Source organism: Miniopterus schreibersii (genome assembly GCF_964146895.1).
Source record: "Miniopterus schreibersii genome assembly, chromosome: 3".
In the NCBI taxonomy this organism is placed as follows: Eukaryota; Metazoa; Chordata; class Mammalia; order Chiroptera; family Miniopteridae; genus Miniopterus; species Miniopterus schreibersii.
The window spans coordinates 32,328,215-32,352,516 of record NC_138103.1 but is presented as its reverse complement, the minus strand read 5'-3'; the positions used below and the strand labels follow the sequence as shown (position 1 = coordinate 32,352,516).

Here is a 24,302-nt window from a genome sequence, read left to right as displayed (position 1 = left end):
TGCCGGTGTGCGCAATAGGTGCTTTTGCGGCGATATGAGGAAAGTCTTCCAAATGCACACAGATAGAGAAGTTTAAACAAGATGGTAAGATTTTTATCGTGAATTAAGGGAAATTAATACACCCTCGGAGTCGTAGAGGGTGGGCAGGCTCTAGAAGCACTGCCAGGAGGCTTCTGTTAATTCTCCATATATCTTCTCGGTTTAGGCAAGGACAAAAAACTATTTAAATCATCCAATCCAAATTTCTTTTTGCGGGTCTGGATTGAGCCCTCCCCCCAGTAAATTCTATTGGGGTTTCGTGATCTCTTTCCAACCCAATTACCTTTCTGATTGTCCCCATGCTAGGCTCTGCCCCTCTGTTTTGTCCCTATGACTCCTAATTGGGCATGTCCAAAAGTTTCTTTACATCATCTAGTTATTTCTCCCCACTCCAGTACCTGGCTTTTAGCATTTCTAAAGAGGTTTCCTGTCCAGTTCCAGGACCTGTGGCAGCCCTCCTAGAGTGTGTTAATGGGTTTGTTTATCAGTAAGCTAGATGGAAATTCTGCCTTTACTTGTACCTGCTTCCCAGTTTATGAAAATTATTTAATTCCCTTTTGCTTTTTTTCTTACATTAATAACTCTAACTGCCTATGCTGATGATATGAGGCAACAGATTAATATCTATAAATATTTTTGCCATTTTTCTGCTTTGACTATTACCTCAATGATTTACACAATAATCTTTTAAGGGCAAAATGGCACCAGAATGTTACTGGTAGAGTTAGACCTCAGTTCAGCAACCTCGGTACTTGAGTTCTAAGAAAGAATTCAGAGCCAGGATTCAAATACAAGCAAAAGTTTATTTAGAAAGTCACAGAGGCAGCACGCCCATGCCTTTCCTGTCCCTCTTCCTTTCCCCCCTCCAAGTGTGTTACCTTTGCTCTTCTCTCTCTTAACCTCTAAAGGCCCCTTCTTTTGCCTCTGTAACTTCTTTCCTGAGCCCATTTCTTCTATAGCTCCCCTTTTCTACCTCTATGGCTTTCTAAAATAAACTTTCTCTTATAGTTTGAGTCTTGGCTTTGAATTCTTTCTTAGCTAGGATTCAAGTACTGAGTTGCTGAACCAAGGTTGGGTCTGACTTCACCAGTCTAAAGCCTAGTGCCATTTTTCTCTCTGACAACACAAGCATTTCTCTTGGGTGCATACCTAGCAACAGAATCACAGATTATAGGATATAATTATGCTCAACTTTAATAAATACTATCAGACTGGTATCTAAAGTGGATATAACAATCTGAATTCCTTACAGCAATGGAAGAGTTCCTTTGCTCTACTTTCTCACCAAGAATTGGCATCATATGCTTTTTTTTTTTTTTTTTTTAAATATATCTTTATTGATTTTAGAGAGAGGAAGGGAGAGGGAGAAATAGAAACATCAATGATGAGAGAGTCATTGATCATCTGCCTCCTGCATGCTCCCCATTGGGGATCGAGTCTGCAACCCGGGCATGTGCCCTGACAGGGAATTGAACCATGATCTCCTGGATCATAGATCAATGCTCAACTGCTGAGCCACGGCTGGGCAGTACCCTCTGGTACTTTACTGGTCATTTGGATACCTCTTTGGTAAAGTGCCTGTTCAAGTCTTTTGCTCATTTTTCTGTTGTATTTCTTTGTCATTTTCATATTGATTTGTAGGGAGATTCTCTGTGTATCTGAATATAATCCCTTTTTAATGATATTTGTTGCATATATACACTCCAAGTTTGTCTTGACTTTTCAACTCTCATAATGGTATATTTTGATGAAGAAAAGTTCTTAATTTTAATGTAGTCTTACTTATCAATCTTTGCTGTTACAAGTAGTGCTTTTTGTACCTTGTTTAAGTCACTCCCTACCATGACTTCATAAAAATACTCTCCTTTCTTATCTTCTGGGAAAATTGTTATGGCTCTCACATTTAGATCTAATGTCCAGCTGAGTGATTTTTGTGTAACATGTAAAGAAAAGGGCCTTGGCTGGGTGGCTTAGTTGTTTGGAGTGTCATCCTGTACACGAAAAGGCTGCAGGTTAAATTCCAGGTCAGGGCACATACCTAGGTTGGGGGTTTCATCCTCGGTTAGGGTGCATATGGGAGGCAACCAATTGATGTTTCTCTTTCACATCGATGTTTCTCTCCCTCTTTCTCTCTCTCTCTCCCTTCCTCTCTCTCCCTTCCTCTCTCTAAACATATCCTCGGGTAAAGATTAAAAAATAATAAAAAAGTAAATATAAGGAAAGGATTATTTTCTTTTTTTATGAAGGAATCCTGTTTTTAAGTACCATATGCAGTCATGCAAAATGACATTTCAGGGAATGACTGAATATATGATGATGGTTCCATAATATTATAATGGAGTTGAAAAATTCCTATCAACTAGTGACATTGTAGCCATCCTAAGTGGTGATGCTGGTGTAAACAAACTTATTGTGCTGCCAGGCATATAAAAGTATAGCACACACAATTATGTACAATACAGAATACTTAATGATAATAAATAACTGTTAAACTGGATTATGTATTTACTACACTATACTTTTTATCATTATTTTCGAGTGTACTTTTTCTATTTATAAAAAAAACTTTTGCCCAGCCAGTGTTGCTCAGTGGTTGAGGATTGACCCATGAACCAGGATATCGAAGTTCAATTCCCAGTCAGGGCACATACCTGGGTAGCAGGCTCAATCCCCAGTGGGGGTCGTGCAGGAGGCAGCCGATCAATGATTCTCTCTCACCATTGATGTTTCTATCTCTCCCTCTCCCTTCCTCTCTCTGAAATCAATAAAAAAAACAAACAAACAATGATTTCAAACAAACAAAAACCCCCACTTTGCTGTAAAACAGTATGCCATGTTATACCAGCAGTGGCCTCACACATCTCATGTTTACCTGGTCTCTTGATTGCACCATTTTGCTTGTGCTTGATTTAATCTCATATTGTTTTGAACAGTAACATGCTGTACAAAGTTGTAGACTAGGAGCAGTAGTCTATACCATATAGTGTAGGTGTGTAATAAGCTATACTATCTAGCTTTGTATAAGTATACTCTATGATATTTGTACAATGATGAAATTGTCTAATGATGCATTTCTCAGAACCTTTCTCTGTTAAGTGGCACAGGATTGTCATGAGTGGAACATTCTTTCTCCACTATATGGCACTTTTTTTGAAAATCAAGTGCACATGTCTGGGTGAGTTTCTGGGATCTCTATTTCATAGGTGTATTATGTGTCAATACATCATAGTCTTCATTACAATGGCTTTCTAATAAGTCAAAATATCTATTCAAGTGAGTCCTCTACCTTGTTTTTCATGTGTAGTTTGGCTGTTCTTAACCTTTTGTATTTCCATATATATTTTCTTTTCTTTCTTTTTTTTTTTTTTTTAACATATTTTTATTGATTTCAGAGAGAGGAAAGGAGGGGCAGAGAGAGATAGATAAAAACGTTAATGATGATAGAGTCATTGATTGGCTGCCTAGCCCACAACCCAGGAATGTGCCCTGACCGGGAATCGAACACCGATCTCCTGGATCCTAGGTCGATGCTCAACCCCTGAGCCACGCCCAGCTGGGCTCCATATATATTTTAGAATCAGCTTGTCATTTGTGCTGTTCCTCCTCAAAGCCTCCCCTAAGATAAGGCTAGTTAGGATTCTTATTAGAATTATATTTAATCAATAGACCAATTGAGGAAGAATTATCTTCTTTGTAACAGGATAGTCTTCCACTCTATGAACATGGTATATCTTTCTGTTTCTTCAGATCTTCTTTAACATCCCTTAATAGAAATGTAGTTTTCTGCTGGGGGGCTTGCATATCTTTAGCTAGATCTAGTTCTTGGTACTTTTTAATGCTGTTTTAAATGGTATTAAAAAAAAATTACTGATTTTTGTAACTATTTAAAAATGTAGCCCTAGCCGGTTTGGTTCACTGGTTAGAGCATTGTCCCATGGACTGAAGGGTCCCAGGTTCAATTCTGGCCAAGGGCACATACCTCGGTTGCAGGCTTAATCCCCGGCCCTGGTCAGGGCACACGTGGGAGGCAACCAATTGATGTGTCTCTCTCACATCGATGTTTCTCTCCCTCTCCCTCCCACTCTCTCTGAAAAGCAATGAAAAAAATATCCTTGGGTGAGGATTTAAAAAAATAAATAAATATAAAAATAAAATGCAATTGATTTTTGCATTTGTGTTTCTAGCAAACCTACCTAATAATATATCTGTAGATCCTCTTAGGTTTCCTACAATTACATTCACATTGACTATGAACAATGACAATTTTTCTTTTTTTTTAATTTTAGAGAGAGAGGAATGGGGGGAGAGAGAGAGAAACATGGATTTGTTGTTCCACTTATTTGTGCATTCATTGATTGACTCCTAACCAGGGATTGAACCTGCAACCTTGGCGTATCAGAATGATGCTCTAACCAACTGAGCTACCCGGTCAGGGCAAACAATGGCAGTTTTAGTTCTTCCTTTCAAATACTTATTCATTTAATTTATTGTTTTATTGCTCTGGCTAGGACTTCTAACACAATGTTAAATAAAAGCAGTGATATTCTTATTTCCTATTTCAAAAGAAAAGCTTTCACTATTTAAGTATGAATATAAGTATAGCATTTAATGTAGGTTTTCTACAAATGTATCATGTGAAAGAAGTTCCTTCCATTCCCAGTTTACAAAGTTTTCTACTTGCAAATGGGTGTTAAACTTTATCAAACACCTTTTCTGCATATCTTGAGGTTATACAACTACTCTCCTTTATTCTGTTAATGTAGTGAGTTTAACTCAATGTCTAATTCATAATATAAACCCAATTTGGGCATCATGCATAATCTTTTACATTAGTATTGCTATATTATGCCTGTGTCAGGTATAAATATCAAGAGTACTCTGGCCTCAGAAAACAAGTTGATGTTCCCTCTTCCTCTCTTATCTGAAAGGGCTTATGTAAAATTGGCATACTACATCCTAAAATGTTTGGTAGAAGCCTGGCCCTAGAGTTTTCCCTTGAAGGGTGTAGTGATCTATACATGTTGAGTAAGTCGCTTGCTAATCCTGCTCACATTTTCTATACTCTTGCAGATTCTACACACACACATTTTTAAATCTGGATGTGTTAAAATCTTCTACTGTGATTTTGAATTTAATTCTTTAGTTACATCAATTTATGTTTTATATATTTTGATGCTATATAATTAGACATAAATAAAAGTTTTACATCTTCATGGTGGATTAAAATATTATGAAGCACAGATTTTATTTCTGATGCTTTTTACATTCAAGTTTTGCTTTCTCTGATATTAAATCACTACTTTAACATCCCTTTGTTTTTGCATTTTTTCTATCCTTTTACTTATCATCCTCACATTTTAAATATAATGCTTGTAAACAGCACAACGCTGAGTTTGTCTTTCAGTGTAGCATTTAGTTCTTTTAGATTTAACATAATTACTAATACATTTGTGTTTAAATCTACCATTTTATGAAGTGCTATTTATCTTGTCTCTCAACTTTCTTTTCATTTGAATTTTTCATTGCATCTTGCCCAATTCTAGAGTACCTACTTGCTTCTTTTTAAATTTTAATTTACACATTTTCAATCTTTTCTCTTCCTGAAAAATAGTAAGTATAATCTGATAAATATACCATGTGCCTGGTAACTCCATTATGTAAAGCTCCCATGCGTCTGTTAATACTGTTTCCATTGCTTTATTTGTAATTCATATATTTGTTTTTTGTCCATATTGTCTTGCCTCCTCATCAATATTGTTTGTAGAAATAATTTAAGGCCTAGGATGCTATTATCTTCCTTAAGAGAGGAATTAGTAATGAATTACTCGAAGTTCCTGGAAGTACTAGCAATCAAGGATCACCTCAAAACGGTAACAGACAAATGATAAGCTAGCAGTAGTCCCTAAAAATGCTGGTCTCCTCCTGCTTCTCCTTTTCTAATCCTTGGGGTCCCAACCTTATTGGACAAAGTGTTCTCCATGATCCCTGTATGGTGGGCCCCAGATTCTCATCGCTGCACCTCTTAACTGCTTATTCTAGGCCTGAAAACCATGGGCCGGCCTCTTCATTTCTGTCCCCAAGGGAAAAGTAGCCCTTTGAGATGTCCTCATGTTTTTCTTATTTTTTTATTTTTATTTTTAACAGCTTTTAAAGCTGTTCTAGACAGAAAGTTAATTAAAATTGTCTCACATATCAATACTAGATGACCAACCTAGACCCAGTGTTTACTATTCTATGAAAATTTTGGTTCACACAGAACTTAAGATCCTCATGAGTAAAAGTATGACTATTTTTGGTGAAATGCATATAGAGGTTCAGGATAAATCCTCTCCAAAAACTCAATGTACATTTTTATTGTGAGCAGTGTTACAGAAGGGATAGGTTGCCTGTCACCTATCGTTAGTATCAAATGAATCAGAGCTGTCTGGCTCACAGATCAACGGATTTCCGAGAGTGAGAATGAGGATGAGCATTTTCTGGAAAAACTGCTTAGGAAGACACTATTTTTCCTTGTAATCATCTCATTAATTTTGAAGATGTTACATTTTATTTCCAAGCAAATGTGCGGCACCACACGCTTCATTCTACTATCAGCCATGAGAAAAGCATGTATGAAAAGCAAGATATAAGAAAAGTTCTGAGGAACCTGCTGGTGAAGCAGAAAAGCTATTTATCCTTAGTCTGTATCATCTTGTCAAGACCTGTGAAGGTTCTAAGAATTTTTCCCTACTTGCAAGCTAACCAGATAGCCTGCTCTAGTTTCATAGGTGCTGGCAGAAGACATGAGACTCCAGGGTCAGAAACAAAGGACTTTTTTACTCACAGCAGTAGCAGTTAGCAGAATATCAGCATTAGCAACAGCTCCCTAAGCCCCAGTTCCCACAGGGCAATGTGAGGAGAGCCAGGTAACACCTGCACACATTGTGGTTGTTTACTACAAGAGTTTAAGGAACCTGAACCTTCTATCATGGGCAGTGAGCATAACTGCTCTTGGCTTCCAGGGAGACATCTCAATTTTCCAAGGCTGTCTGCTGTACAAACATTCAAGAAAAGATAGTCTGGAACAAAGGCAGTCAATGTCTCTGCTTGAAGGACATGCACAAACACAGAAGACCCATGGGCAACTGACTCCCAGTAAATCTAAACTTTTATCTACAGCTACCACCTTCCAGCCTGTTATAGTATCTGTATCATTCCAAAAGTTGGTCTGTGCTCAGAAAGTGTTAAAGTATTTTCAGTATTCTCTTAAAGAGTAAAGAATATAGTTATAGTACCTCTCAAATATTTCTAAAGGCAGTCTAAAATCTTAACATTTAAAAAACTATTTTCCATCTATTTTGAAATTTCTGCTATTCAGAAGGGTTCATTTTTTGATAAGAGTCCAGGCAAACTGATAATTTATTCTATACTCATCTACTTAACTTTTTAACTGACTACATTTTCTTTGGTAAAGGTATACTATGCCATGTTCATTCAACTTTTAATTCTATAGCTCAAGTGTTGTTTTTATGTTATCCTAGAATTTAATGAGAAATACATATTTCAGAGAATAAATTTAAACATTTTTAGAACATCTTTTAGTGTGTGATCTAACTGGTATTATAGTTTTATTTAATTTCTAGAAGTAGAGCCAATGAAGCAGTTTTTTTCACAGCATTATAAATGTGAGTTTTTAAGTAAAAATTAAGACAGTTGACTGGTTTTTTTTTAAAACTCATACGATAAAGTTTTACAAGGCTATAAACTAAATATCATTTAGTTAAATATTTAAAAGCTTTACTGAAAACAATCAGCTTTGTGAAATTCGGAATCTTTTAGGAAACCTGGATCCTCTTTAAACATCAGATATGGGAAAATAGTAGAATTCTCTCAGTCCAATATGAACCCTTCTTAACCCTGAAAACCAAAAGCATGAGGTCCAGTCTGAACTGGACTAATGCTGCTATCACATAGGCCTGAGCTGAAGAACTCTGGAGACAGTAACAGTGCTTGGGGGACAATGTGGAATCTCATGTTTCCAACTAGGTGTTATCTGGTGGCTTTGAGTTCCCCGTCAACTGAACAAAAAGCTAAAGATTAGATTTAATGTTACACTAGCTAATTTTACTCCATAATTTGTAAATAGCTTTAAAACATATAAGAAACACAAATATAAACTGAAAAAAATCTTGCACGACTGGTTGCTCCCTACTATTTACAAGTCTTAGTATTAGACTTACCCAGGCTTTTTAAATTTGGGTTAAAAAAGAAGTAATTTTAATTGAGAAATAAGTATGAGCTTTGTTTACATGGATTATTTTTATATATTCAAATACTAACTCATTTTGATGTCCTTAAGTGTTTTGATAATCTTAGTATACCTATCGTAATTTAACTATTCTATTAAAATACTTATTACAGGTTTTCTACGGCAAATATAGACTATAGAAAAAGTCCATATAAATAAATTTCATTTCATTTATTATAAGCCAAAATTTAACCATGGATAAATTGTTGTAAGAGATGCTGGAACTTCTGACAGCTTTTGATACAGTGTTTCAGGTGAAGTGAGAACCTGTAGTTTGAAGGAAGGCTGGAGAGAAGGTATTTTCTACATTCTTAGAGAATATACTTTGTCTGGTAAGATAATGTTCTTTACTAATAACACTTTCCCACCCATTGACTTTTAGGATGATTGAAGGAAGAAGGAAGTAGTAGCCATTTAAATGTTAAACACACTTTTGTTCTGGCAACCAACACTCATTAGATTCATCATATTAATCTAATTACACTCCTGCCTTCTAGGAATCTTCTCATAGACTTCTTTGGGGGGGGGGGGAGACGGGAGAAGGCTGAGCTGCATGTGAACTAAATTTAGCTGTCTCTATAAATTTACAAGACAAATGTCAACACATGAAAGAGGCTTCTAAGCAATTCGAAAGTTATGTACAACCCAAAAATCATAAAAAAGATTAAAACACATGCACAAGTTATAAAGTATAAATAGGCAAAATATTTGTAGCACATAATAGAAAGTTAATTTCTTTAATTTATGATGAGTTTTACAAATCACTAAGGAAAAAAATCAATTGCCCAACAGAAAAATAGGCAAAGGATATTAATAGGAAAGGCAGTTGGCAGAAAAAGAAAAGCAAATGGAATCATGCTTAAATTAACTCATAATTAAATAAAGGGAAAGCAAAACAAATTTTATTTTTCAACTCTCAGAACAAAAACATAAAATACTCCAATAATACACAATATTGACAAATAGTTCATGGAAATGTAAACTGATACAACTTTCTGGAGGGCAATTTTGCAATGTCTATGAAAATTAAAATGCTTGGACTCTCTGAACTATAATTTTACAGATAGGAGTGCACCAAGTGAATAAACTCTCAAAAACGTAAGACACATGTTCCAGTGTGTTTGGTGACACATCATCGGTAATAACAAAAACCTGGTAGTGACCTAAATATCCACCTCTTAGTGTGACTGGTTAAACAAATTATTATTTCCTCCAGCAAGTCAATATTACTTAGCCTTGCAAAGAGAAGAATTATATATGCTTTTAAAAGAATGGAATCATACATGCTGTTAAAGTGAAAAAAATACCATGTACATTATAATCTATTTCTGTATATGGAGAAATATAAACTTTTTCAAGAAGCATTAAAAAACTTAATTAGGACATATTTAAGGCATAACTTTAGGGAGAGAAATTAAGAGAGACTTTGTTTTTCACTTTATACCTTTTTGCCTAATATAAGATTTTATTTTGCCATATATATTTATCAATATATAATATATATTACATATTTGATATATATCTCTATTTATCTCTATGTCATATATAAATATCTCTCTATATCATATAACATTTTATAAATATATAATTTATATATTATACATTATATGACATAACTATTACCTACATATTATAGTATATGCTGCATAGCATATATTATATATTATAATATAGTATATATACATTATTACATAACTTATAACATATTATTGTAAATATATAGTATATGTAATATATATTGTACTATATAAATATATTAATATATGTTATCCACATTAAGATATCTTTTTAAACCAATGACTGGAAAAAGAATGGGTTTTTATCCTTTCTAGATAGTATTTTAAATTTATTTTATAATAAAATACAATAAGATAATATGCCAAGTTTGTTTTCCTCTCTCAGGAAACTTTTAGCAAATATTTGAAGACATGGTAAAGAACCTTACAAATAATAACATTCTTGATACAACCACTTAGAAAACAGTTTGTCACCTATGGTTTGTCACCTTCTATAGATGATTTGTCACCAACTACCCAAGGTGAAGAACATACCCTATGAACCAGCAATACCATCCTAAATGTAGACCCTACAGAAACTTACATATATTCCTATGACGTGTACCAAAATATTCACAGCAGCCATGTTCACAATAGCAAAAATAAAAATAACCTGGAAGCCACTAAAATATTCATTAACAGTAGAATGGCCACATTAATGGTGGTATAGCTATACAAGGTAATACTATAGTGTTGCAAAAATAAATGTAGTATGACACATACAACAATGTGGATGAAATGCATAAACACGCTGAAAAGAAGCAAGACATAAAAGAAACATGCAGTGTGAATCCATTGAGATTATGTTTAGTGAGATATATATACAAATAGTAAAACCAAGGAAATGATTGTCACAAACTATCTGGGAGTAGGAGAAAAGGGGTGTGAGCAGGAAGGGACACACTTGGGAGCTACTAGGAGCCTGGCAATGTTGTTTTGTGATCTTAATGCTGATTTACAGATACTTGCTCTGTAATTTTCATCAAAATGTACGTTTTAAACACTTCACTGTTTGTGTATTATGCATCATAATAAAAACTACAAAAGTAAAACAAAGCACCTACCATTCTGAATCAAAAAACATGGTTCACACAGACCAATATTCTTTGATTCTGAAAGATATCTTATGTGAGTTTCCAAGGGGTCATCCTTAGGCTTGCCAGATGAATTCTAATATTGGGCATTTATAACCCCAAAATAAAGACTGAATATGGAGGAACTGTGTCCAAACCATCACAATAAAAATTAGTATCAGTACTGAGAGTAGATTGATATTTAGATGAGAAGATAGAACTTGGATTCCTTCTTCATTATTAGACTTTTTAAAAAATATATATCTTTATTGATTTCAGAGAGAGGAAAGGAGAGGGAGAGAGAGAAACATCAATGAATCAGATATAGGCCATTCCTCTTCAAGAATATATTTCCTGATTAACTTAGTTCATAAATTGTAAATCCTCTTAATCAATCATATTAATATATTCTTCCTATCATCATTCCTTGTATTCACCTAGCCTGCACAGAAAGAATCTGAGATGTCAAGAGGCTTGAAATCATCTAGTTAAAAGAAAAACCTCCTCTCAACTCATGTTCCACACCAAAATATATGGTGGTGGCGAGCAATGGTGGAGAGGAGAGAAGCTTTGAGTTGCTGTAGTTTACACACACACACCACTTCGTAAGGGAAAATGTTAGCCTTTATATGTTAGCTATGTGTTAATTTTCACTTACTATTTGTAGGTTCATTTTCAGTTCCATGTTCAACATAATTACCATTTTAACGCTAGTAATAGAACATTTTATAACCCTTTAAAATTCAAGTTTCTACCACTGGCAGGACTCCTCATCTTAGGGAATTCCAAACTCCATGGGTTTTGGCTGTCCATGACTGCCCAGTAAGAGATTATATTTCCCAACCTGCTGCACATAGCCGAGTGCCTAAATTTTTGCCAATAAAATGTGTGTGTGTATGTGTGTGTACGGTGTTAAGTTCCTTTTTTCCACACTCTAGTTCCTCCTTCCCACTGACTGGATCATAGCAAGAAACAAGGCAGTTGCCTCTGACCCAGAAATGAGAGCCTCCCGGTGAGAACAGCAGAGCTGCCTGGCCAGCTTGAGTCATATCATTTCTGGATTATTGTCTGAGTAAAAGATAAATGTCTATCTTATTTAAACACTGAAATTTGAGGATGCTGATAAAGTGGATTTTAACATAAAAGCGTAAATACTTGGTTAATTTATCTGAAGAAAATTGTTAAATCACTGCCTCAAGCCAAACCAAAAATAAATGTTAGACTAATTAGAGGATTAAAAATAAAACCTTTTACTATTAGTTTTATGTACATGACCTTGCAATGGCAAAGGCCTCTAAGCATTATAACAAATGTAAAAATCACAAAGAAAAAGACTGAAATACTTGATGGGAATCCATTTTTTAAATTTATTGATTTGAAAGAGAAACATCGATTTATTGTTCCACTTATTTATGCATTCACTGGTTGATTTTTTTCTTGTAAGGGCCCTGACGGGGATCGAACCCACAACCTTAGTGTATCGGGACGACGCTCCAACCTACTGAGCACTTTGCCAGGGCCTGGCAATACGTTTAAAAAAAATAACTGAATGTCAACATTATGATGAAAAAACTACAATGGAACTGACAAACGGAAGAGAACCAGTTTAGTTTAAGGTTTAAGACTGTGATACATAAAAAGCTTAAAAACGGTTAAGTAAAAGACATCAGAAAAATTGCAAAGAACATTGTATTAATACTGATCCTTGGTTTCAAGTCATAGGAACCAACTCTGATTAATTTAGAATGAATTACTGAGAATATGGGAAGGCTAAAAGGAAGAACTGGGTGTAGGAAGGACAAGAGAAGTAGTTCCAGAGGGTGCTGGTAACAGGAACCACTTGCTGTCCAGTTTTCCTTGAGTGCTGCCCCTGGAATAAATGGACAGTTTCTTAGAAACAGACTGAGGTGGAGGGTGGCTTAGAGGTTTGCTGGGGAGTGCTCTCAGGAGATACACCTCTAAGGAAGGAGGAAGGCAGGTGGTGCAGAGGGAGAACCAGACCCACAATGATGATGCCGCCGCAGCCTCAGCTAATCCTACAGGGTGCTTTTTGGAGCAGTCCCAAATAGAGGCAAAGGCCTGTGGACTGTCCCCTTAGCCATTTGCCTTGGGCTTCCCCAGGCAAGGCAATTCTCTAGTGAGGGAGGTAGTGAGATATGAGCTGCTAAAAGTCCCAGCAAGTGGGCTTATTTTCTGACTTTGCATCACACACTCAAAATTCAAAACTCTTAAAAGAGCCAGATTGGCACATCGGTCATGTGTTCACAATTTGGCTGGGGCAGGCAAGATTCCCTAATACTACGTCCTTCTAAAACTGGGCAAAGAGGTCATTCCCACACCCACCAAAAAACAAGCGAAAAAACAGTCGTACACTATTTACCAAAACAAGGTAGAATGGAAACGAGACTTCCAGGATACAGCAAATGTCTACTACTGCTATTAACAAGCAATTCAGAAATAACAATGTATAAATAATTAATAAACTTTAAAAAGTTCATCCTCGCTAGCAGTCAATGATCTGAAAATTGAACATCTTTTGCTAATCAGATTAACAAAGATAAAGAAAAATCTTTCTCAGAGTTTGTAAGGATGGTGTAAGACACACTCAAATACAATGCTGACAGAAGAATAAATTGACATCATCTTTCTGAAAATTATGCAGTGTATGCCAAAAGTTTTAAAAATACATACACTCTGTGATTTCACTTCTAGGAATTCATCCTAAGGAAACAACTGACTATGAAGAAAGATATACGCCCAAAGACATTCAATGTAGTAGAGCTTGCTATAATTATAAAGGAAGGAAATAAATTAAACATTCAAAAACAGGTGACTGGGGGCTGGTAAAAAAGGTGAAGGGATTAAGAAAACAACTCACAGACAGAGACAACAGTCTGGTAATTGTTAGAGGGAAAGTGGGGTGGGAGGAGCTATAGGAGGGTATTGGTGATGGAAAGAAGCTTGGGGCCGTGAACACACAATACAATATACAGATGATGTATTGTAGAACTGTACACATGAAACCTATATATTTTATTAACCAATGTCACCCCCAATAAATTCAATAAAAAAATTCAAAAAATAAATTCAGTAAATTATGATAAATCCAAATGATGCAATATTATGAAGCCCTTAGGAATCATGCAGTTTCAGATATCTATATATACAGAAAGATGTTCATGTTATCAGTTTTAATAATTACAAAACATACAATAAATCATTCTGTATTATCATAAACAAAAAAGTAAATGTTATTGTAGGGTAATGGCATTACAAGTACTATTTTCCTTTGATTTTTTCCCTATGACTTTTCTATTAAATATGTATTTCTTTTATTAGAAAAATGTTATCAATACCAAATTAAGTACTCTTTTTTAAGTAAGAAATTTTTGGTTTATAGTCTAGAATACGTCTAGAATATGTCTTTATAAATTGGTTAAAATAGAGAATGAACTTTTAGTTCATCTTTCTTTAAAAAAACAAAAAACTTTTTTTGACTAATCAGAACAGTTGATACCCAGATGTGGTAGCCCAGTTTTAAGTAAAAACAATTACCTGTACTGTAAAAAAATCTGTCTTTACCTTTATAATCATCAGTTGTTTTTTTTACTGGAATATTGAACCTAATAGTTTTGGCCCACATTTAAAGGAAGAATAAATTACTTGGAAGGAGCCCAGATGACAGTAATAAAAATAATTACATACTTAGAAACTGGGCTTTATAATGCCATGCAAGAGGAAATCATTTAAAAAGTAAAACCAAAAATAACCAAGAAGCAAAAAAATGTGAATTGTTATAAGAATAATTTTGTTTAGCCATGAGGAAGAATGTTCTGCTCTTTGGGTGTATTACATGTCTGATACTATGGCTATAAGGACTTGTAAGCATTAGAATATGTTACCGGGGTGCTCTCTCTCCTGGGAGCATTCCTGTGCCTTTCCCTTCTCCCTCTTCTTCCCGCACTGGCACTCATCTCCTAAACTCTAAGGGACCCCGCAAGACTTGCAACCAGGGGAGCGATGGGCAGCGGCAGCTCATCCCAGGCTAACCCCTGACCCTGTCCCCAAGGCCCCCTTTTCTCTGACTCTAGTGAGCTGAGAGCAGCCCCACCTTGGTTCATTTCTTTCCTATAACACTTTTAGAAATAAAAGTACGCCCCCCCCCAGGGTCTCTCCTGTTGCTTCTTCTATCACTGTTTCCAGCCTTAATAAATATACTCTCAGAATTTGAAAAAAAAAAAGTTTTTCTTTAAGTGTCAAAGGTAGAATAAGTACTCTGTTCTTTAAAGTAGGGACTTACTACATAGTCCCTTAGCCCAAGTTCACATCACCAATAACTAGTGAAGCCGAAATTCAAATCCAGGCAGTCTGGCTATGGAGACTATGACTGTAATTACTCAACTATTTCGTAACAGTACTTACTTCATGTATTATTTTGGTAACAATTTTAAAGTTTGCAAATGCTCATAGCCTGCAGAGTAGAAGTATAAAAGTAAATCAGTGGAAATGAAAGATAACTTGTCCAACACACAGTCTGAGTGAAAGAGCTTCCTTGACTAGCTGTGTGACACATGTGTAGGCAGAAGTGAGCAATGAGAAGACAGACATTTACTTCAAATGCATCTGTCACAAATTTACTGCTCGGATAAGATTTAAATTCAATAAAACCTTGGACTCTTTCTTGAAAGACATAATTCATAAACATGAACTTAAATATTATAGAAAACAGATTTTGATTATTTAACTCTATGACTTACTTTATACTGTTTGTAATATTTTTAATTAAAGAATGTAATTGGGGCTTAGGTAAGAACACAAAATTATGACACAGCATAAACAAGCTTCTCTTGGTAACTTTTCCCCCATGATAGTATAATCACTTTATTTCCTAAAGGACCTAATTTGTATGCTATTAAAAAAGGAAAACCATAACCAGGTAGAACGTAAGCACATTAAACTCAGTGTGAAAAAAACAAACAAAAGAGCTGTTTTTAAAGATTCTACATAGTTCTCACATGTTCTAATGCTAAAGATATGAAAAGTTGTAGGTCTAATATAATTTATATCTCCTTTTAGCATTTGTGAAATTAAAGTCCCTTCTAGTTATAAGTACATTCAATACATGGTACTAAGTACAATGAAACATATATCGCCAAAGGCTGGTGTCTTGACAAGAGAGGAAAATGACCAGAATGACCTGGGTGGTTCAGTATGGCACTGACAGTGAGTCCGTTCTCCTCAAGGTTAGCCTCCAAGCTGACACATGGTGAAACTAATAACCAAATGTTTGCTGACAGTGAACTAACAGGAGGCCTCCCCTGAAATGCTTCTATGAGTTTCACATGTGTATTTTGATTATATCTCCTGGAACCCTTGCTCTCCCTCCCATTACCCTCCTATCATATTGGCTAATACATGTTACTAAATTCAATGAACTATCTTCACTCTTCACCTTTTTCCACCTCTTGGTCCAACTGAACACAGCTAATCCTACTTTAAAAATGCCCTCATCTGGTTTTCTTCGCATCCCTCAGGCCACTCCTTTCATCTGGTCATCAAATGTTGGAATTACATGACACTGGGCCCTAGGCCTTCTTTTGAACTCTAGACTTCTGCTGCTCAATATGGTAGCCGCTAACCCATAGGGCTCTTTAATAAACTTAAAATAATAAAGTTAAATTAGATTAAAAATCAATTTCTTAGGTTGCACTAGGCATTCAAGTGGCTTGTGACTATCATATAGGGCAGGACTTCCACAGAACATTGCCATCATCATAGAAAATTCTATTGTAGCCCTGCCAGTGTGGCTGTGTTTAGAACATCAGCCAGAGCACCAAAGAGTCTCGGGTTTGATTCCTGGTCAAGGGCACATACCTCGGTTGAAGGTTCGTTCTGTCCAGTTGGGGTGCATGCAGGAGGCAACCAACTGAAGTGTCTCCTGTCGATGTTTCTCTTCCCCTTTTACTCTCTAAAAAAAAATCAATGAAGAAAATATCCTCAAATGAGGATTAACAACAAAAAAAATAGTTCTATTGTACAATGTTGCTCCATACCATCACAGAGTGACCCCATTCACATCTGTGGGTGAAAAAGGGGTTCTGTGGAAAGTAACCTCACAGGGTGATCTGATCATAGATTCCTAAGTGGGCAGCTCATGGTGGATAGTCATGCCCTGGGCATAAGTCTTTTTTTTGTTTTTTTAGTAAAAGGTTTATCCTTGCCTTAAGCAAGCCCTATCCATTGTTTCTGTGCAGCTAGATTAACACACCTTTGAAATACACCACCCTCAAGGGAGCACATAATCTTGTTAACTATCCTGAAATCCAATCCCTGCCTTGCTATCTCCCACCTCCATGTAATGTTCCTTACACTCCCTCCTTAATTTCAAATGCATAAATAAGCTGCAAAACTGCAGTTCTGTGGAGCATTTCAGATCTTGCTCTCTGGCACATGTCATCAGTTTGGCTCAATAAACTGTTAAAAAAATTCTCTACAAGTTTGGACTTTTCTTATGTTGACATGCCCATTGTGTCTGTTATCACCTATTTGCAGAAGTACTCTCTTATACAAACTTATCCTTTGAGTACAAAACCCACGTAGCCAAATACTTCACTTTTTCACGTAGATATCTCAAAGATACCTCAAGCCCAATAAGCCCAAGAACAAATTTCTTATATCTGTCTCCAAACCAAACATAGTTTTAGAATGTTCTCTTACTAATGTCACCACCATCTAACCCCAGGTAAACAAGTTAGAAAACTCATTTATCCCTTATCGCCCCTCATCCCTTCAACCCATTTTCAAGTCCTTGAGTATATCTCAAATTTTTCTCCTTCCTTATATCCCCTGCAGCCTCTGTAATCCAAATTTATAGCTTGATCATTGGAGAAATCATCCTGGATTCAAATCTTGATTTTGGCTGAGTGACCTTGGACAAGTTGCTCAATCTTTTTTTCTTAACCAAGTTTTTCATCCGTAAAATGGAGGAAATAATATAATTTTCTTCATGGTGTTCTAATAAAATAAGACTCTGAATGTAGAGTTTAGCACAGTAGGCAGGATATTAAATTCCGTATAAATGTTAGCTATTATTACTATCATCTCATGCTTAGATTACTGAAATTGTACCGTCTTTCCATGCTTATTCTTGCTCCTCTCCAATCTTCTCCCCACAAAATAACTAGAGACTTCTAATAAATGTAAATCTGATCATGTGCCTCTCTATCTCCCTGGAAACCCATTAACGATTTTATAGGGCTTTTAGAAGAGACAGACTCATTCATCTCTTATCACCCTTGCCCCTTAATCACTATGCTTTAACCAAACTGGCTTCAAGCTCCTTAAACAGGTCATGTTCATTCCAAGAGGGCTTTTGCCCACAATGTCTCCTTCTTTGAAAACCTCCTCTGCAAGTTAGTTTAATCCTAATCAACCTTCAGACTTCAGCTAAAAAGTCATTTCCTCTCTAAGTGTGGTCCCTCTATTTTACAGTCTCATTGTACATGTTCTTCTCTGTCCTAGAACTTCTCAGTTTGCACTTACACATTTTTAAGAGGGACTACGGTTTATTATTACTATATATTATTTGTTTCCTCTAACAGACATCTCAGACTGAACTGGTATTCCTCCCACCCGGGGCTGCTTCATTCAGCATCTCCTATTTAAGAAAAGAACACCATTTTTCCAGTTGCTCAGGCCCAAACCCTTGGATTCTCATTCATACTCCATATCCATCAGCAAATTATAGTTCCTCCTCAGAATTCAACCACTTTCCAAACATTTCCTCTGCTACCCATCATGGTCAAAACCACATCATCACTTCCTGAATTTTTGTATTACCTCTTAACACATGTCCTTGCTTCTTTCTTTGTCCCCATCACTTACCCCTTTGTATATTTACAAGGCAGCTAGACCGATCGTTTAAGTATCTGTCAAATCATGTCATTCCCCTACTCAGACCCTCCAATAACTTTGCCACCTGCTAGGGATGGAATAGTGCCCCACCCTCCAAATCCATGTTGAAGCCTCAACCTATGTGACTATTGGAGTTAGTATCTTTAAGAAGGTAATTAAGATGAAATGAGGTCATAAGGGTGGAGCCCTGATCAGATAGAACAGGTGCCCTTGTAAGAGACACTGGGGTTCTCTCTCTTCAACACGTGACCACACAATGAGAAGGCAGTGTTCTGCAAACCCTCACCCAAACCTGGCTGTGCTGGCACCCTGATCTCAGCTCCCAGCTTCTATCTAGAACTATAAGAAAATATATTTCTGTTTAAGTCACTCAGTCAACGGTATTTGTTAGGGCAGTGCAATTTTACTAATATACCATCCCACTCAGAGTAAAACTCAAAGTCCTTCCATTAGCCTAAGAGGTCCTACACAATTTGGTCTGTCATACCCCCAATCCGTGAACTCTCTGACCTAATCGCCTTTGATTCTCCCCATCCCTTAAGCAGCTTCAGTTACACTGGCCTACATGAAATTCTGTGAACATGTCAGACATGCTCTCACCTTTGGGCTTTTGCTTTTCCTCTGCCTCGGATATTTTCCTCAAATATTTGCATCACCCACTTCCTCACTCCAGTGCTCCAGTGTCACCTTCAAAGTGGGGCCATCCATGAAAACTTTTTCCATCTCCATCTCACATACATATCGAATTCCCCTTAGCGCTCCAAGCATGCTCTGGATTTCTACATTCCTATAGCATGCTATATACTTTACCTGTTGATCATTTCTTACCCCCCACCCTCTCCCTAGACAATTGGCTCCATGAGAGAAGGGGTTGTCTGTTTTGCTCACTGCTATATCCCCAGAACACAAAGCACCCCATCCCAGGTGCTTACCATTTGTGCAGTTGAATGAATGTTGAATTCCAACAGCCATCTAATTAGCTTGAGCTAAGAGGTACCACACAGATCAGCTACCAAGGCAGCAATCCCCTAGTAAAAACAGCACTGCCTAAAGGACCACCTGATTTTTCTGGCCTCTTCTGGTTTTCTGCTAATATTACTAATGCTCTAGAGAGGATTTAAAAACCATGGCTACATGATCCAAGGGCGGTTCCTTCCTCTTTCCATCTTTACAATAGAGATAATAAACTGAGATAAAAGTTGTGCAGGTCAAATAAGATCATGGTTATGACAACTTTTTAAAAACAACCTGGTTGCAGCTTTCTTAACAGTACTGTATTTCCAACCAGTTCTGCAAACCCTGCAGCTCTTTGATCATACTTCTAGAGTTCAGCAAGGGACAGTGTTTATCCTCATAAATAAAATTAAAAAATACATAAATATAAATACGTAAGTAAAAGGCAAATGATCGAAGAAGCCATTCATTGTTCTCTGTTTTCCTGTGGGGCTGTGGGTAGAATTTGGGTTAAAAATTGATTTTGTGAAGGAAGTTGCAAAATAATTATTTCCCCCTACATTTTCCACGGGAGAAAACTGACCTGCAGAGGAGTACCTTTCTGTTTTAATTAACAGAGGATTCTTCACAACCTACATCGTGCTGAAACCTCCCGGTTAGTTACTGCTCTCATATTCATTTCTGAGCTTCCTATCCTTTTTGGAAATGTCTCAAGTTAAAAATCGTCATAAAACAATAAAGTATCACAACTAAACTCCCTTCTCTCACCTTCAAACATCACAGCGTTTAAAATAAAGGTGCCGTCGGAAGTGTGGACACACCCACTGCATCGCGGCGGGAACGAGTCCCCGGTTATGCGGCTCTAACGCTGCCGGGGTTCGGGGCGAGGTTACGCCCAGAGGCAGCGCGGAGGAAACCCTGCCTTCCCCGGCTCAGGCCTGGAGCGAGGGCGGGAGTCGCGGCGCGCGGGAGCCCGAGCAGGCCTCGCGGGGGGCACTCGGCGCCAGCGGCCCCGGAGCACCTGCGGGCAGCCGGGAGGGCGCGGGCATCCCCCGAGCAGCCCGGGCGGGCGGCGGGCCAGCACCGCCGCGGGTACCACGCGCCTCAGGGGAAGCGGCCAGGAGCATCTCGCGAGATCTCGTCGGCTCGGCACAAGCACTGCGAGTTCAGAACTTCAAAAAAAAAAAAAAAAGAAAGAAAGAAAGAAAGAAAAGCCAGTGGGCTAAAGCCACTAGAGCTGCCGCTGGGGTGGCAGCGCCGCGGGAGCATCCGCAGTCCGCGTGCGCAGAAGCAGGGCCCGCGCGCCCCTGCGCCGGCCGCAGCCTGGCCTGCGTGGTGCGGGCCGCCGGCCCGTGGACCGCAGCCCCGGAGGCGGGGAGAGGAGGCGGCCGAGGGGCCCGCTCCTCAGCACCGCAGAGCGGGGCGGGGGAAGGACGTGGAGGGGTGGGAGGAGGGCGACGGAAGCGGAGGTAGCGGCGCGGAGATCTTCCCGGTGACGGCGGTCAGGCGGCGCGCGGCCGGTTCTCCGATCGCGCCGCTCGTGCTGCCTGAAGCGGGGCGCGGACTGGCCGGACGCGGCCCTCACGCGGGCAGCTTTCGCGTGGGTAGCGCAGGACCCCAGGAGCGCCGCGGCGCCCGGGGAGCGTCCGCCGGGCGTCACTGCGGGACCGCGGGTGGGCGGGCTGAGGGGTGGAGGAGCCTCGGGCCCCGCCTCCCGCGTGCTAGGCGAGAGCCGCCACTGCCGCGGCCCCGCCGTGGCTTTAAACAGCGGGCCCGCCCCGCGCCCGCCGCACTCTCGCGCTGACTCGGGTGCCGCCGGCGTTCCTGCCGGCCCGGGCTAGCGGCGGAGAGCGGCGGCGGAGGGCGGACTCCCTCATCTGGCGTCGCGACCGCGGCCACCGCCGGCCAGGGGCGCGGAGGGCGTGCAGCCCGCGAAGTCCGCCAGGCTCTCCGGGTCCGCCGAGGGTCGGGCGGGGATGGATCCGGGGCCTACGGCGCCCTCCTCCGGCGCCCCTAAGCCGGCCGGGGTCGGAGAGACGCCGCCAGCCGCCCCGCTGGCCGCCCCCGGGGTGAACCTGCCCGGCACGGCGGTGTCCTCGTTGCCGGAGGATGCTGCGGCCGCTAGCCGGGGCGGCGGCGGGGGCGGCGGCGAGGGCGTCTCGGCGGCCGGGGACGGGCTGGGCAGACCCCTGGGGCCCACCCCGAGCCAGAGCCGCTTCCAGGTGGACCTGGTCTCGGAGAACGCTGGGCGGGCTGCCGCGGCGGCGGCGGCGGCGGCGGCTGGGGCGGGGAGCAAGGGGACCTCCGTGGACGGCAAAGCCAGCAGCGAAAGCGGGCCGGCGAAAGGCAGCGAGGAAGCCAAGGGCCGCTTCCGTGTCAACTTTGTGGACCCGGCTGCCTCCTCCTCGGCGGACGAGAGCCTGTCGGATGCGGCGGGGCTCGGAGGCGACGGGCCCAACGTGAGTTTCCAGAACGGTGGGGACACAGTGCTGAGCGAGGGCAGCAGCCTGCACTCGGGCGGCGGCGGCAGCGGGCACCACCAGCACTACTACTATGACACCCACACCAACACCTACTACCAGCGCACCTTCGGCCACAACACCATGGACGCCGTGCCCAGGATCGACCACTACCGGCACACAGTAGCACAGCTGGGCGAGAAGCTGCTCCGGCCCAGCCTGGCGGAGCTGCACGATGAGCTGGAGAAGGTGAGCTCTCCCGGCCCTCCCCCTGCAGCCCTCCCTCCTTCCCAGCCACTGGTCCGCGCTGACCGCGGGATGTGGCCTCCGGCTCTCCACCGGTGAGGTGGCGGGAATGGACGTGCACGACTCGCTGGCATTTCTGGATTTAGCTGTCAAGGGTGGAATTGCAGCGGAATGTAACTTAATCTCTTAAAAGTTTGCAGCGGGTTAGGCTAGTTACGAGATACAGGAGAGGCTGCAATTAACCACCTTCCCCATCCAGTAATGTGTCTCACGTACGCTTTGTGTCTCACTCCCGCTTCATAATCACCATCCCTCTGAATGACAGTCTGCTTGTGGACTCTGGCAAGGGAATGTGCAGGAGATTTAGGTGAAGTCTCGGGAGAGTGGAGAACACACCTACCATCTGTGTTCATTTTAAAGGTTGTATTGTATGGCTCACGTACACCCATTAGGGGTCCCAAGAGTAGGAACTTTAGTGTTTGAGGGAAAAATCTTAACAGGGTGTGTTTGTGGTCCATGAATTATTAAAGCTCAATTCCTGCAATCTTGAATATGCAAAGATCATAAATCTAGAGACATGCTGTTTCTGATAATGGCATAAATCCATTTTAATGTAAACCTTTTGAGAGAGGGCTATACAAAACTAATCATGATGTGATTATTTGATCTCATACAGTCATTTCACACAAGACTGTATTTGACCAAATGTTTGGTAGAGCGAGATTAAGAAGGAGGGAGAGAGAGGCTGAGAAAGAGGGAGTTTTTTTCTGTGGAGGAAGTCCAGAAAGACTTTCTGGGGTCTTACATAGGTAGTAAATTTGTGAACAGAAAATCATCTCTGTACCGTTTCTGTAATTCTATTTTATGGCCACATACGATTTTTATTTCTTTATGGTACAAAATTGTTATTTCGAGATAATATTGATGCTTTTGGGATTCAGTTAATATTTAACTTTTTTAAGAGTTAGGATTACTTGAAGTTTGCTTTTACAACGTGTAATGACTACATTGATGAAATTTGGTGAAAGCAAAGAGTTGGTACCATACAGGTTGAAAAGACCATAGTGTGGAAAAGTTTAAATACAGAAGTATGTAATTTCTTCTTGATGTGATTATTTGATCTCATACAGTCATTTTGTACAAGACTGTATTTGACCAAATGTTTGATAGTGTAACATTCATAGAGTTTCTTAACCCTTAACAGCTTATTGATTAGAAGCCTGACATCATTTAGCTTTGGATAATACTATTGTTATTCTGTTGTGGTATTTTGTCATATCAGAAGAAAAACAATTTTTATCACACTCATAGTCCTGTAGTTTCTCAAATCTGTTATTTTTTCCTTTCAAAACTCAAAATCTTTGTAAAGTAGCTATGTAGCAGGTAATTTTCCTTTTTTTAGAGAACTTTTATTACTGAAAATATTATACAGGTATATTTCAGATTTATTTCACCAAAGCTGAGTAGTTTGGCAGTAAAGCACTCTATAATTACCCATAAGTTTTAGAAAGGCTTCTTAAAGTAAAGGATGTTATATTCCTTGAACTTGTATGCTTCCTAGGAGAGCTTTTGTTACTTTAAATTCAATTCAATAACAAAACATTTGAAGTTCTCCAAAACTTCAGGGGTTTTTTGTTTGTTTTGGCATTTTGGGGTCAGTTTACATTGTCTAAAAAAGAACACCTATATTGTAAGCTGTATAGTAGTTGAAGTCACCAGCTTTTCAGCCTCAGCTTTTTCAACTTTCAGGGTTATTTTGAAGATTAGGGAAAAA

The 24,302-nt window shown here is 39.4% G+C and overlaps 1 protein-coding gene and 1 long non-coding RNA gene across 2 annotated transcripts in view; one reads left to right on the top strand and one right to left on the bottom strand.

Annotated features, from left to right (window-relative positions):
* The window catches only part of LOC308554541, a 49,421-nt gene extending 28,492 nt beyond the window's left edge, over positions 1 to 20,929 (bottom strand). The window contains exon 1 of the long non-coding RNA XR_013998413.1: positions 20,592 to 20,929. This is a non-coding gene — a long non-coding RNA (uncharacterized lncRNA). The remainder of the gene's footprint in view (positions 1 to 20,591) is intronic.
* A 751-nt stretch (positions 20,930 to 21,680) lies between these two features.
* SLC12A2 (solute carrier family 12 member 2) overlaps positions 21,681 to 24,302 on the top strand; it is an 84,226-nt gene continuing 81,604 nt past the window's right edge. The window contains exon 1 of the mRNA XM_081131142.1: positions 21,681 to 22,531. Within this exon, the coding sequence (XP_080987268.1) occupies positions 21,800 to 22,531 (732 nt within the window). The 5' untranslated portion in view covers positions 21,681 to 21,799. The remainder of the gene's footprint in view (positions 22,532 to 24,302) is intronic.